The sequence below is a fragment of the Chironomus tepperi genome, unplaced genomic scaffold (genome assembly GCF_022539635.2).
Source record: "Chironomus tepperi strain 1889 unplaced genomic scaffold, CSIRO-AGI_Ctep_v1 contig_85, whole genome shotgun sequence".
In the NCBI taxonomy this organism is placed as follows: Eukaryota; Metazoa; Arthropoda; class Insecta; order Diptera; family Chironomidae; genus Chironomus; species Chironomus tepperi.
In genome coordinates, this window is record NW_027226207.1 from 8560227 (window position 1) to 8577013 (window position 16787).

At 35.1% G+C, this 16787-nt stretch overlaps 1 protein-coding gene across 3 annotated transcripts in view; it reads left to right on the forward strand.

The window, feature by feature from the left end:
- alpha-Catr (alpha-catenin related) overlaps positions 1–16787 on the forward strand; it is a 51920-nt gene that overhangs the window by 24769 nt on the left and 10364 nt on the right. For all 3 annotated transcript variants that reach the window (XR_011544004.1, XM_070634802.1, XM_070634803.1), the window contains exons 2-10: positions 8996–9194; positions 9268–9443; positions 9838–9943; positions 12327–12430; positions 12521–12667; positions 13587–13728; positions 13980–14152; positions 15493–16209; positions 16298–16390. Coding sequence is in view for 2 of the 3 variants with exons in the window: in XM_070634802.1 (XP_070490903.1) it covers positions 8996–9194; positions 9268–9443; positions 9838–9943; positions 12327–12430; positions 12521–12667; positions 13587–13728; positions 13980–14152; positions 15493–16209; positions 16298–16390 (1857 nt within the window). In the remaining variant the exon portion in view is untranslated. The remainder of the gene's footprint in view (positions 1–8995; positions 9195–9267; positions 9444–9837; positions 9944–12326; positions 12431–12520; positions 12668–13586; positions 13729–13979; positions 14153–15492; positions 16210–16297; positions 16391–16787) is intronic.

Consider the following 16787-nt stretch of genomic DNA (forward strand, 5'->3'; position numbering starts at 1 on the left):
TAAAATTAATAATTTGAAATTTCGCCTGAAATTAACGGTCAAAAACCTTTCAAATTTGAAAAATTACAAATTTTCGTCCACCTCGAAAAGTTTTTTCGCTTTTTTAAGCTAAGGAAGTGATGAATCTCAAAAATTCCTCCATTTATCACTTTAAAAAAGTGGCAAGCATCATAATTATCAAAAAACAGATCAAAAATAGCTTAATTTAGAATATTTTCGTCAATTTTCATAATTTTCCACATGGACATTCCGACAAAACACAATCAAAACCACAATTTCATCATAAATAGTATCCATTTAAAAATATTTTTCCATTATTCACTTATTTACTAATGGATTAAGTGAAAATTATACTATCGACTTTCATCTTAATGTAATTAAATTATGACTAAATGCTTCTGCCTTATTTTCCTCGTTCCGTGAATGAATAAAAGAGAAAAATATTGTTATTGTTTTCAATGAGAACACACGGATTCATGACAGTGAACTGAATAAATGAATGAAAACAACATGTGAAGAGTGCAAAAAGAGTGAAAAATGGCACATATTTGTTTGAGTAATGTGTCTTTATTTTGTTTGATGGATGTAAAAATAAGATGCTCGTCTTACATCTACAGTAAGGGATTTTATTCGACTAAAAGCTTTTAAAACTTTGATTGATATAAAATATAGATGTAGAATTACATGTGGTTTTTGTAATACAATAGAAGACAATCCTGTCACAGTCCAATAATTATGAGCATATCCTTAAAAAGGCACCAAAACTACCATAAAAATTTGTCATGCGAAACAATGAAATTGTTGGTGATTTTGTGGAATGTTTCATATTGCTGTATAGGGAAAGGAATCTAATGAACATTATGCGGAATATAGCTGGGATATAATGAAGTTAATGTGAGTGACTGGAAAACTAGGATTTCATCCCATTAAGTTTGAAGATGCTTACAATGACTGTGTAGAGGAATAATGTTGATTGAAAATGAGACTAAACTCGAGAATTGTAGAGTTTGGAATAGATTTGTTTAAATTATTGACGGTGGCTTACTTTATAGCTATCAATAAATTTCAAACTGCGTCGCATCCCTTATCACATCTCTAAAATGTAAAAAATTGTGGAATTTCTGGAGCTTATGAGGTATTGCGTCATATTATTTAATATATTGTCATCCTTCAGCATGTTGCACACATATGGTCAAATAACCTTAAACTAATTAACTTCTCGCTTTTAAAAAAAAATGTTTCAATACCACACAACATGTGACAATGCAGTACATGGTCAGTGAGTATTAACCCTGAAATATTATGTGGATATTTAGGGCAATCTAACAGTTGTAACCAGCTTATGACGTCGAATGTTATGAGAATTAAAGGGAAATACAGTTTAATTGTTAGAGTGCATAGATGGATTAGTTGGATGATGGATATTCGATCATCTAATAATCCTGGTTATGCTAATGGTTCATAAGCAAATGGTCAGTTGCAAGCTTTATAATCCCTATTCCTAAAATCATGCTGCAACTCTTCAGACGAGGCAATTTTGATGAGATTTCATTTTATTCTTTAACGTATCTATCCAGGCACATAGCTGGATTTATACCATGAGTAGACATAAACTTGACATTTGGTCAGCTTTGGACTTCGACGTCTTCAATCTCACAAGTCATTTAGGACCAAATTAATGTCAATTTCAAACAAAATGTGACGTTGGACCGTCCTTGATTCGAGTAGAACAGGCTGCAATTAGTGCCAATAAGTTCCGGTTGCGACTGAAGGTTTCAATTCATAAACTTGACAATTCATGACCTGTTCCATAAATGTCGATTCATTAACTAGACATTAGGTCGACTGATTGCATCCTGTCTCATTCGGGCAAGACCATTTGGACCTGAATTATTCACACTTGAACTTCCCAATGCATCCTGTTCCATTCAGGCAAGACAATTTAGCACTGAATGATTCTTACTTTTGCTTCCCAATGTACCCTTACTGTCGATATTCCATCATTTCCCATTTGACTGATGCTCTTTTCTAGATAAAAACTCAAAAATTCATTAAAATTCCAACATACAGCACAGCATCACAAACCATCTGACCACATTGACCACCATTAATCACAAAACCGCTTCCCATTTTGAGAGCAATCAATACTTAATCTCAACCTCTTTATTACAAAATTACTAAGTAATTTAAATCCTCGCGCTGCTTCAAAAAAGGATTAAAATTGAAAATAGCGTTTAACAAAAAAAGGCGGGCAAGAACTTGCTGTAGTGAGAAAAGTTTTTAATCAGCAAGAAAGTTACATTGTGGCTGTAATTTAATTAAGTTTTTATCTTAATTTAAAAACTACAGTGGTTGAAACTTTATTTTGTGCTTTTCGTAGATATTCCTTTTTCTGAAAAATTTGATGACACCGACAGTGAAGTTTTGTGATTGTTATTGAATGGATTCAATAAATTTTGTGGGGTTGGTTCGTAAGTGATGTCGGATGATTATTGTGGTCTGACTGTAAAAGAGTTGAACACTGTGTCCTGTACTGTCAAAGAGCATACCAGTATGGAACCGTGACTGCAATTCTATAATTAAAAGGCACAAAGCCTTTTTTCGTTTCTTACCTCACCTTTCTTGGCTGAGGTGCACGAGAGCCCATTGTCGCACGTTGGAAATTTCTTAAGATAGCTCTATCCTTCGAAACCTCCTGCCAGTTTGAGCTATTAAGACCTTCCTCCCCATCCAATTACCCCAAAACACATCACTTCCAACACAACCCCCATTTGTTGACAAACTCAATGGAAATTTTTTTTTATATTGAAAATTTATCGCAAATCAGCTCGTCAACAGCAAGTTGTTGACTATCTGAAATTTTCCAATTTATTTCACAGTTTGTTTGCTTAAATTTTCTTTTTTCATTTTTTTTTTTCTGCGAGAGAAATGGAAGCAATTTTAGATATTTATGATGTTTGGTGCAGAGATGTATTCGAAGATTGATAGGGAAGTTTTTTATGGGTTTTTATCTTTATGCGAGAATGGAGGAGATGCTTTTAGTATGATTGAAAAGAAGGGGGTTTGGAGAGGGGTTGAGGGTTTTTGGGTTGGTGTAGCCTAGGATATACCTATTTAGAAGTGCTGTGGCTTGGCGCGACATCGCTCGTTAAGCAATTATTAACCGCAAATTGATCTGAGCTAAAGATTCTTCAGGCTAGGAAATGAACTAGTCTTGGTGACATCCTAAAATAGTTCTACTCAAGTTGTAATTGTTGAAATGCTACTTTATCTGGATATATCCTTAGATATCGACTAGATCTGCCATATACTCCAAGATATGGTTCTAAACCTTACTATTTCTAAGGTTCAAGTGAGAAAATTACACTTTCCCACTACATTGTCCTGGTGGGATTCGAACCAACGACCTCTTAATTGCATGTAAAGGGTTCTTACCTACTGAGCCACCGAAAGTTGCTGGAAATCTTGACAAAAAGATCATTTAAACCTTCTTCTCTATCCACTCCTCATTTCACAGCTCACATCATTCTACAGAACCACACCACAAAGCCCTACCTTTCATTCTTCATTATTCAATCTGTTCCCAACTCTATTTTTAGTCAGAATATTTATTGCTTTTCATCGAAAAATATGTGAAAAGTGTCAAGTTAGAAACTTAATGAACATAAAAATGTGCTTCGGAAATTGACTGATTACATGATTTGTGAGAAACTTTTTTTTGACAGATAGAAAGACGTAGCAGGCAAAACGAGAGCTGCTCGAGTTACATACAAAAAAAATCGATGAATCTAATTAATTTTCCTAAATAAATTAAAAATTAAACAAGCTTGAAAAAAAGGAAAATTTTTGAACATAAATTTTCCATGTGAACATTTTTTTTAAGCCTGGCACGGAAATTGTTTTTTCAGGAAGGCAAAGAAATAATTATAATCTATCAAAATAATTGATATTCCGTTTGTTCCTGATAAATTATGTTGTTTTAAAAACTTAGTTGTGGAACTTTTTCAAGGGCTTTATGGAGAATTTTTTGGAATTATTATTGCGATGTATTTTCGTGGTACATAATAGAATTATTAAGAATTTTTGGTATTTGCTGCATTATTAATGACATAATTTTGAATGTTTTGACTATGGTATGCTTTGTGTATCGGAGCTTCGATGGAGAATTTTTGGTTTTTTGTTTAAATATTCCGGAAAATATTGAATGACATTCTTATTGAGAGAACTTAGCCTTCAAAACTTTATATTTGCAATACCTACCCTAACAGGCAAAGAACATGCTTTCAAGAGCTAGGTCTACCTAAATATATTAGTTAAGTATGTTTGCTAGCGTGTTATTAGCTTACTTTACCTTGAGAGTATGCTCTTGGCTTGCTAGGCTTTAGGACTAATCCAAGAGCTCGAAATGGATTCCAGTTTTATATGGAGTCGATTGGAATAAGACTGTGGTTCGATACAGCGATAATAGCTATACATTGAACCAGAGTTGCAATCTGTGACAGGTCAACAGAAACAGTCCATCTGTGACAGGTCGTTACCTGTTGACAGGCAGAAAAATTTGGCCTGTCACAGGTCTGACCTGTCGCAGGTCACGCCTGTCACAGGTGATGGCCTGTCGACAGGCGAAATTTTTCTGCCTGTCACAGGCGCGACCTGTCACAGGTGTCACCTGTCACAGGTGATGACCTGTCGACAGATCAAATCTGTCTGCCTGTCACAGGCCTGACCTGTCACAGGTGTCGCCTGTCACAGGTCTTCACCTGTCGACAGGTCAAATCTGTCTGCCTGTCACAGGCCTGACCTGTCACAGGTATCGCCTGTCATAGGTGATGACCTGTCGACAGGTCAAATCTTTCTGCCTGTCACAGGCGCGACCTGTCACAGGTCTTCACCTGTCGACAGTTAGACTTTCATCTATCTGTCACAGGTTTGACCTGTTTCGGTTATTTAATCTAAGTTTTTTTGTTAAAAATATGAAAATATGAAAAATGTATGAATGAAATTTAAGATTTGAACTTTTTTCTCTGGAAACAAAAAAAAATTGGATAAATTTTGAATGAAATTTTATACTTCACAAGTGAAAATTTTTTTTTAAAAGATGACAGGTACATATAATAGAAACAGGTCAAACCTGTGACAGGTAGAAAAAATCTGCCTGTCGACAGGTGAAGACCTGTGACAGGTCGCGCCTGTGACAGACAGACAGATTTGACCTGTCGACAGGTGAAGACCTGTGACAGGCGACACCTGTGACAGGTCAGGCCTGTGACAGGCTGACAGATTTGACCTGTCGACAGGTCATCACCTGTGACAGGTGACACCTGTGACAGGTCGCGCCTGTGACAGGCAGAAAAATTTCGCCTGTCGACAGGCCATCACCTGTGACAGGCGTGACCTGCGACAGGTCAGACCTGTGACAGGCCAAATTTTTCTGCCTGTCAACAGGTAACGACCTGCCACAGGTCATCTTTTGACAGAACCTGTCACCTCTACCTGTGACAGGTACCTGTCATCGCAACTCTGCATTGAACACTGGATAGAGAAAAGAAGGTTTTATTGTACTTTGTGCCACGCTCCTTTACAGCCTTCGGTAGCTCAGTGGTAAGACCTGGGTCCAGTAATCGTAAAACGTGGGTTCGAGTCCCACTCGAGCCATGTTATATATGTAGCACAATGGATTTTTTCTAGAACCTTAGAAAAATGAAAGTTCCAAACAGAATTGAAACCCAACTGTATAGTCTACTTTCCTGACTGCTTTGCTATGCATGTCCTAGAGATATAAAGGCAGGTGTCTGTGACAGGCAAAAACCCTACAAATTCTTGATAATTTGTATGATTTTTCCTACAAAATCATACAAATTATAAATAATTTGTACGGGTTTTGGCTGTCACAGGCACCTGCCTTTGCAACTCCGCAATATCCTAGTAAACTTCAAGCTCTAAGTCTAATCCAAACCAAAATCATAGAATTTCTCATACATATTTCCAAATGTCACACGAAAATGTCCATTTTCTCATTAATTTTAACAACCTTATTTGGACATCTCTCAAGTAATATTTTCAAATATGTTTGTTTTGTCTAGACGACATAATTATATATTATATAATCTAAATGTATCTAATACTAATAAAAATATAAGAATATGTTCTAGTTGTTTTGAATCAGTCGAATGTAAAATAAGTATTATGATGATTGTTTTTCAAAAATATGATTGAAGATATGAAGTAGTAAGAGACCATCTGTGAAATTTAATCTTATGAAATGTCATCCTAAAAGCACATAGCTTGAACTGTCGAAATCTAGTGCTTCAAATCAGTGTGATTCTAGTGTGGTCCCAGGATTCATTATGAGTGGACAAGAAACCGTTAGAACTTGTCATTTACTAGATACAAACTTGTCTTTTGAACGTATTTTTGTCCACTCGGGCATCGAATCCGAGTCGAAGTCAGAATCACACTACCCATACAGAATGCCAGTGTTGTCTAAACTTTTTTGTGTCACGGCACACCTTGGGGATAAGCCCCGATTTAAACAGCACATGACACGGAGTTTATGGCATTTCTATCCACGGTACACAGTTTGGACAGCATTACAAGCTTCGTCCTTAAGAGAATTAGTTAGTATACAATAAAAGTCTTCAGAATTGTACAGATCTTGGCAACATACCTCCATGTATCCAAGCCTGCCAAAATGATTAAAAATACATTTCCATCCACTTAAATTTCCATTATATCTACCTCATCATATCCTTCCTCGAAACTCTTTACTAATCATCCTAAAAACACTATTGAATGCCTCTCATTGAGCTATAAATAAGATAGTAATTTTAAAATAGGATAAAAAGCCTCTTTGATCTTCATTATTATAACAACAGAATCTACTCAAAATTGCTATCATAAAACGTATGAATTCATTCCATATTAGATATCGGATACCTGAAAATTAACCCAAAAGTCTTCTGCTTAGACTCGATTTTTTTCTCACATAAAAATGGAAACATTCCAAAACAAAAAAAAATCTCCCTTCCAAGCACTTAACCACAGACGATCAGGAGAGAGAAACAATTTCTTGATTGAACTAAGCTGATGTTAAGTACTTTGAGAAAATATTACGCATATACATAAAATGTCTTGTAATAACAATTATGGAATAATAGAACATTTTCTATAATGGAATTGAATGCCCTAAATTGCTCCAAAAAAGTATATACATATTCTAAATCATCTTAAATTATTTTCCATAAACGATATACGCCTTCATAATTTTCATGCTTCTAATGCTCTACAAGGAGAGTTTTATTAGGTGGGGTTGTTAATAAATGACGTCTAATTGAGAGTTAGCATTGATAATCTTGACAGAATTGATTCACAGTCCTCGAATTACACAATATGTTGACAAAATTATACAGTATCAAAGCTCGAAGTCGACACATTTGTTTTTGACTTGAAGTACATTGAAAATACTCAATTGGACTAGGTTCTACTTTGAACTCAATACAGTACTCAACATTCTAGTACTAAAAAGTTAATCAAGCATCAATCGTTGATCTTAAGACTTGGAAGATGTTTGGTACTCCAAAAAGTGAGTGAAAAACCTCTGACAAAAAAATACAGGATTAGTAGAGGTGGTTGACTAACTAATGGTCCTCGCTGTCTTTCAAAGAAAGTCATTAGAGTGTAGATGCTAAGATTCTCGATGTATTGAATTTAACAAATTATTGAAATCGAGATGTAAGTGTCTAGCTAGGCTGTAGGGCCCAAATTGGACATTATCGATGTAATTGATACCGAAATAAGTCTAGAATATTAGCTAAAATACCATTGCATCTCAAGGAGCCTTGGACCTTTTTATGGCGCTTACCTTTTTTCAAACTCTGTACAGTTGCTTGACCCAGGGTATAACCAATACAATAGACCTAATCACAATTTGTGTGTCTCAAATACACAATTCTAGTTGATATGACTAGAAACAACGAAAAAGCACCCTAATCCGACTAGACCTTCCAAGGAATCGAACCTGAGTTGTTAGGGTCGGTAGGCCGACAGTCTAACCACTTCGCCACGGCTGCTTTTTCGCTATCTGGACCCTTAGCCAACCCCTTACTTATTTAACAAAGGCGGTCTATAATATCTAATGGCATAGTCAGAAATTGATTGACCATAGAGAATTGAATAGTTATGTTGAAACAGGGTGAGGACGAAGAGCCAAAATCAGGACCAAGCGCCAGAATGGACACCAAAGGAGCAGGGTGAGGACGAAGAGTCCCAAAAATTCCACTGACCATCACTCTAATTCCTCTCAATAAACGTCATTTATTCACAAACCCTTCTCCAATGGGGATAATAAATTAAAATCAAAATCACTCCAATAATAATTATAATTTAATTAAATGCTATCAAGTAACAACAGACATTATTGACAGATAAAATAATGTATATATATATTTCATTAATCTATCTACATGCTTAGCTTATAATACGACTAATAACGCCAAAAAAAAATAAAGAAGAATTAAGGATTATTAAGAAGCAACAGATAATTGCGTAGAATTTCATCTCCATATCAAGACAACATCCAATAAAAATAATTTCGTAAGCAACTAAATGAAACAGAAGACAACGACATAAAGGCAAGAATATTGCTCGCAATAAATATTTTTAAAAAAAAGTGGCAAGAGAACTGAAAAAAAAAGTTTCATTTCATCGTCTAATTGCCAAGCGAGAATCAACAAGAAAGAAAAGGGGGGGATATAATAAGATATTTCGCGTTGTGAGTTACTGACTCATTATCTTACTGGCATAAAAAGATTTTCACTGACAAACACAGCCAATTAAAAACAAAAAATGTCTAAAACGTATAATAATCGGCAAGGACAGGTAATTTTGAGAATTGTCATATAAATCAAATTGATTAAGCTACGGCAAAAATTATTGTGAAGTTCATGAGTATTCTTGTGTCTGTGACTCAATTCCGACTATTATTGTCCCCAAACAGATATCAACACTCGTACAGCATCGTTCGGAGCGATCACATATAGGAACATCGGAGAGAACGTTACGTGCTATAGGACGTGTAGGACAAGGTGTAAATCTTGCTGTTGAAAGATTTGTGACTGTTGGTGAAACGATAGCAGATGACAATCCTGATATTAAGCAAGATATGTATGATGCTTGCAAAGAGGCAAGAGCTGCTGGTAATATAAATAAGCATTAATGTTGCTTATTGCTGTAGACAATAAAATTTTATTTTCATTTTCTATCATGCAGGATCATCAATTGAACGACTTTGTGATGTTGCAGCTAGTGATCCAATGGGATATGCACAGTTGGATGATCGAGGGCCAATGGTGCGTGCGGCTAGGTCACTACTGGGTTCAGTGACTCGTGTATTATTATTAGCAGATATTGTAGTCGTTAAACAATTACTATTAGCTAAGGATAGAGTGAGTATGGGGGACTTGAGGTGTGCAGGATGGGGAAGTGGAACTTGATTCATCTTGAGGGTGCTGTTGCAGAGCTGTATTTAGACTTTTTGACTGGTTTAATCGAGATTTTTAAAGGAAAAAGTAGCAAGTTTGACTTTTAGCGATTAAAGAGCCTTAAACAGCCGTCAGGGCACCCTTGCGTCTTGTCGTCAAAAAAGCAACTCCCTGGTGTCCTAGCCACTACATTTTGTTGCTCGGCATGAGTCCATAGGAAGCTCAAGTCGACTTCGAGCTCAACTAACAAGATAGCATCCAAATGAAGAAATTTCCACTTCCGTCCATGTACAGCACAGACATTGAATTCAAAATTCAATCAATATCCAATTTCCATATTCCATCTTCTCTTCATCAGATAACGAGGACATTAGGTAGACTAGAATCAGTAGCAACATTTACAGAATTTGTGAAAGCATTTTCAGTATTTGGAGCGGAGATGGTTGAATTGGCGCATATAACAGGTATGATAAGCTGCTGCACTCAAGACAATATTTATGACCTAAAATGCAAGCTTTTCTGAAGCAGCAAATGATTTTTCATTTATAGCTTAAAGCATAAAAATCTCTTGCATGATAAATTTGTTTAGAATTAAGGCACAACAAGGAAAATTGCTTATGGGAAATAATCTCTAAAATATGAGAAATTTTCCACATTTTCATCCATAACTACATATGAGCATTTTCATCTCCAAAAGTGCACTTTAATTTCAAAACATTTTTCACGCCCCCAAAGATCCCTAAAGCACAAGAATCATAATTTTTATTAAGGCAAACCGGAATGTTTTCCATCCTAACCGTAATTGAAGTTATAGGATGGGACTTGAAGTTCAAATGATCCCAAAACTAATTGCAAATGCCTGATAATCCTATATAATTCAATATTTTGCGGATTTTTTGTGCCAAATCAGCTAACAACACTGCTTTATAATTTTCCTTTATCAAAAATTCATAGCCGATCCGCCGATATTTGTCAACGGGACAACGAAAATTGCGAATAATTTAAAAAGTATATACAGCAAATGCTTTTCATGTTTAATGGCTTTTTCCCACTCCAAATGTTTTCCGATTGCTTTTTCGAGATCAATGAATGTGAACGATAGTTCTTCAAATTACCAATTTCGTCTTTAATGTTCGTTCGTGAATGACGTCGAATGTTTGATAGAATTGAGGGGATATAGAGCTGCTTGGTAGTTACGAGAGAAATATAAGGTTGAGGAATAGGGTTAGAAGCAGGTATTGATGCTTTGATTATATTCAATCCTCAATACTCAATAGCTGAAAAATTTAAGGTGATGATCCATCCTTGGTACTCGATATCAATCTTAGGTACTACAGGACTTTAGTACTCTGTTAATCCCAACTTTCACTAGTTGAGTATGCGTTAGTATACCTTAGGACTTCTTAGTACACCTTAGTACACCTTAGTACAACTTAGTACACCTTAGTACAATTTAGGACAACTTAGTACACCTAAGTACACTTTAGAATACCTAAGTACACTTTAGAATACCTAAGTACACCTTAGTAAGCCTTGGAGTGTGCCCCAAAACAAACCCTTGAATACGCCATTTATGTCAAAAGTTAGATTTCTCATGACTGTAACCAGAGTTGACAAGAACCTGATTTTGCCCCCATCAATGCTCCATCCGCAGATGGTCCCTAGAGCGAGGATAGCGTATGTAGCGACATCATTTACAAACAAACCCCTTTAATCAAGAATTTCATTCCAATATTATTTATATGTTCGTGAACAAAACAGTCCATGAACCAATATTAAAAAACATTATTTTCTAGACCGAATGAAAATCAATTAACATAATTCCATTTAATTGAAGAAGTCCTTAGAATTTCTATAATTGCAAAAAAAAAAAAAAATTCATTCGAATGAGAATAAGTGGGTGTGTTCAATACTATACATGAACGACTACGGTCATCAAAAAGTTCATCGTTATCGAACGAAAGCTACTTATTGCCTACCTAGAAAGAAACAACAAAATAGAAGGAGGGAATGAAAAGACAGCAAAGATATTAGGAAAAATTATATCATTCCAAATCGATTGTTCGCGGTAACTCCTTTACGAAAGAAAAAAACACAAAAGGAATTTTGTATATAGCTTACCACATTATCATATTTCGGCTTAATGATAGCGACGCATCTTCTTCATCAATCGATTAACGTCTTTGTTATGTCTATTACTGTCGGAAGAATGAGTTGCGGATTAGATTGTTTTGGTTTTTAAGGCGATTTTAGTAAGTTGAGACATTTTGCAATTTTAACGGATTTTTGAAATTTAAATTTTCAATGTTTGTGAAAAACAAAACAAAGATGGCGGATTTTCTCACTTCGAATTCTAATTTTGAGATTTAAACGTGAAAATCATGAATTCTAAGTAACAACTCAAATTATCAAGTTCAAAAACATGGCAACAACTTAGCAATTAACTCTCAACAAAGCTCAACAGCTCATAAAATCAAAAATTCACAAATTTGTTCAATAATTCAACAAAAAATCAAGCAATATTCATCAGAAAAACCTTTCAAAATGTTTAGTAATCACTTTCCCAGGACAATACTTTATCAAATTCCCATTCGTAACATAAATGTTGATGGCTGATGCTCGAAACCGTAATTTAAGAAAAACTCACAAGATCTCATAACCTCAATCTATTATTCTTCCAAAATGAATGCCAAGCACAAAATTTTTTTTATATTTTGTCTTCAGAAAAGCTCGCTGAAAATAAAATTGATGAGGAATGAAAGCAGGCAATGTCTATATATACCAAACTTCCTCTCTAATTTTATTTCCTTTTATTCTGTCTTTTTTTCAACACAAAAAAATTTGCAGGGGATAGACAAAATGATCTGAAGGATGAACGAAGAAGAGCACAGATGTCAGCAGCTAGATTAGTATTAGAGCGATCAACTATGATGTTGCTTACATCATCAAAAGTATGATTCCTTTTATTCAATAGTGAATAGAATTGAAATTTATGCAAGATTATTTTTTTCTTTGTCCTTCCTTTTTTTCCATCCCAACAGACAACTCTAAGACATCCACAATGTACTTATTCAAAAGAAAATCGCGATACCGTTTTCTGCCAAATGCGACGTGCCATGGATTTAATTCATTATGTAGTTAAGGACGGAGTGCTAGAATCGACAAATGATCGTAATGTTTCGCGGCAGGTAAGCGAATGAGAAAAAAATGTTTTTAGGGGAATTAACCCCTCTGTGGATGTTGATTAAACGTGAAAGTTTAGATGAAAATTCAAGAAGATCTTGTAATGGATATTTGTGTGAAGTAGGGATTCCAGAATTCACGTTCCCTTGAAATTTCGGTAATTGGGAACGGGATTTCCCTGAAAAATTCCCGTTTTTGGAAACCCTAGTGTGAAGTTGGCTTGAATTAGGTTGATTTGTTGATTAGGGTTATGTTTGGCTTTAAGGTAGAATTATAGCAGGGTTTACTATTAGAGATAAAGTGGGTCGGTGGCGTAATGGTTTCGTTCTTGAAGATTTATTCAATTTATTTCAAGGAGTTCAAACCTCAATACTAGCTTAAAGCTGTTTTGGGTAGTTTGTGGCTCCTTTATAAGCTGTTGCTCGCGATTTGAGTGAAGAACCCTAAATTGTTGAATTCTTGCCATGCCTTTGACAGATATGATGCTCAGCTAAGGTCGGAATATCAGGAATTATCCTTAAAGTATCGCTAAAATTGAGCATTACATGAATGTATGGCTAAGGTTGTGCAGGGTACGATTTCAATGAATTCATCGCTGAGTGCTGCATACCCTTTGAGTGTTGGCAATGTTAACGCTATTGCACGCTTTATCTCCTTAGCCATCTAAGGAGATACCTTAAAGATTTCTTTTCCAAGAAAAAACTTAAAGAATCGGTTCTTAGACCTTGAAAATTTTGCCACATTCACCCATACAGCCACCCCTAAATCTCACGCCAACATCACCCCAAACATCCAAAAACAGCGCCTACCAAAAACTCGTTGTTTTTCTTAACAGACACACAAAAAAAATTAAATCATTTATGAATTTTTAATTTTACATAACTTTTTTTCCATTGTCATCTCGTCTCGTTCGCTAATACAAAGCAGCAGACAATTGAATGGGATGCTGAACGTAACACAGCATATACATGTTTAAAGCATTTCTCTAGACTTGTTGAAATGGCACGACCTCGTTTCGATAAGCCACCAGCAATGATATCGAATGCATCCCTTGCACAAGGAACTGGTAAGTGGAAGAGACTTGTCTTATGGTCTTATTGGTATAAAGTCTTCACATTAATGAAGTGGAAATTGAGACTTCACCTTATAATTATGTATTGTGTATGTGAGAACTGATGATGACTTTTTCTTTTCTTACAATTTTTTTCAATTTTCCTTTTTTTTTTCTTTCTCTACGCAAACACATAAAAATTTATTTATTTCTGTTCCTTTCTCTCGTTTATTCTCGCTCCTCGAAAAAAAAAAAATTGTGTATAGTTAATGTCAATGCCACTACGAACATAGACAATAAAGATGCGAATGCTGAGAGGAGAGGAGAACAACTCATGCGCAGTAATAGCGAGAGAGATCGTAATAGTCACCCGAGAGAGTTTAATGATAGTAATCATCAACGTGATGTGTGTCTGGCAAAATATAGCTGTCGTGGAGAGGTAAATAAACGTAAAGAATACTCATAAAGCACTTATGTATGTTCTACTAGACATACTCGGTTTCGATATGACTTGGATGGAAAAGTTTTTTGCCTTTTTTTTTCTAAGTTTTTAACTTAGTTTTTTGGTAAATAAATTTGAATTATGGACATTTTGGGCTTTTTATGGGACTTATTAGGTAGACTTTTGTTGTGGGTGTGTTAAATAATGTTTATGGGAAGCATTTTTATTGAAGTAGAACTGATTTATTGGATGAATGTCCTTGATTTCAAGGGATAGTTGCAGGATTGTCTAAACTTTGTGCTGCGGGATACAAGAGGGCTGCATAGATTCCTTCAAAATTCCATGAACCGTATATGTTGTAGGGTTTTGGTAGAGTCATACCACCAAGATGTACCAAATCACAGTAAAGTTTGGACAGCACTGGAATAGACTTATAGCTACTCATATTTTCAAAGGGAATTCATATTGCAGATGAAATCTGATGTAGTTATGCAGGGGCGAAGCCAGAAAGTTTTATAATCACCTAACAGAATTGCAAAACAGGCACCTGCCATATGCAAAAACCATACAAATTCTTAAGAAAAGTCATACACATTATTAAGAAGTTGTACGGTTTTTGCATGTGACAGATGCCTTTTTTTGCAACTTTGACCCCTGGTAGAGCTGATTAGTCTTCGTGACTCCATGCCCCATTATCCATTCCTCCAAAGCTCTCCACACTTTGACTCCAGCTTCATAGCTGTGTATAGCATATAAAATTCAAGGTCACATGCCTTTAAATGTTCTGATAGAGCTATATAGAGCTATATAGAACCTGATTCAAAGCATAATGTAAGGATCTTGCATTCCTAGTGATTCCCAACATTCCAAGACATATCCTAATACATCAGCATCGACATTCCCACAAGCAACTATCCACAATTTTCACTAAAAAATATCATCACTTAATTGACTTGATTGTCATATCAACAAAAAAAAAAAACCAACACGAATTTTTCACCATACTTTATCTAGCTTATTAGTCGCATAATAGATTGCCTAACTGACTAGGTTGACAGATTATTGATTGATGGGGAAGTTACTCAACATTGAGTCTAGACGGGCTGACTCATACACTTAACAAAATTACTAAACGTACGGATATGATCAATAGATGCAGAAGCTTTTTATTTAATTGAAAATTTTTTTCAATCCATTCTTTATGCATCTTAGAGACATAATGCGCTATAGTCATCCACCAACGATGCGATGACCTAGCATATATTTCTTTTCATATCCGATTCTTTCTTTTTAATTAATTGCTCTTGAACTTTATATTTTTTTAATTAACAATCTAGGCCGCTATATCAATATTCCTACCGGACACAAGGGAGAAGCTCATATTAGCACTCGACAAGGTATGTGAACGTACACAAGACTTTACCGATTCAGCTTATACGACACACGAGCATCGTGAGAATATTCTACTGTTATGTGATCGTGCCAAGTTGGAATTAAATCAATTGTTGAGGATAGCAGTTAATATGGAACAACATCCAAATTCAACATTTGACATTGACTCATGTGTCGATAGTGTACTTGGTGCATCACAGGATCTCATAAATCAATTATATTTAACGGCACAAGATCAAGCATCAGATTTACCCCATCTAACAAAATCTGGCATCGAATTGGTGACATTACTCAGGACAATCGCCTTAAATCACGAAATCGATAGACTACAAAATAGTGCTGATCGTTTTCATGAACATATCGATCATATGTTGGAAATATGCAAGCTATTAAGACATATCGCAATGACGGAAACATTTCAAGTGCAAGCAAAATTTTCAGAAATAAATGTACGAATTTATGGACCGCAAGTTGTTACGGCATCGAAGGCATTATGCTCATATCCAAATTCGAAAGCAATGAAGGAGAATCTTGAGGTGTTTGTTGACATGTGGCAATGGCTGACAACTGACATCACAGCAATATCAAAGGACATATTGGATTTAGCACAGACAAATCTAAAACCGGAAAAGCAGGGCTATCTTAGTTTGCCACGACCTGGAGTATGTCATACTTAATTTATTTATTATCTGGCACTGCTGACTAATGACGTAAAAATCTTTTTGTTTGTTTATTTCTACACTTAAATAGAAACACGGAACGACATCAAAGCCTTTAAAACCAACAAGGTTGGACACTGAAGAGCAAGAAAAGATAGCAAAAAGTGGATTGGAAATGAAAATGGTAAGTCAATTATACAACATAGAAAAAAAATGGAAGAAATGTACATAAATAATGCCAATTAGTGACATTAAGGAGATATAAAAAAGATTAAATTACAATATTCTGTTCATATATTTCTTGATTCGATTTTCTTTTGTTATTTGAATCAGTGTTGGGTTGATATTGGGTAAGGTTGGAGGTAGCTGTTGATATTTAAAGAAGTTAGTTGATTGAAAATTAAAGAATTATGATGAAAAAATAACGAACTTTTGTAATTTGAATTTTATCTGTCATTGAAATTTTGAATTATCGAAAACCATACAAATGAAAAGATCAAAACCATATAAATTGTAGGGTTCTAGCAGAAGAAAAACATCAAAAACGCGTTCATGAATGTAAATAAAAGTGAAAAAAGTTA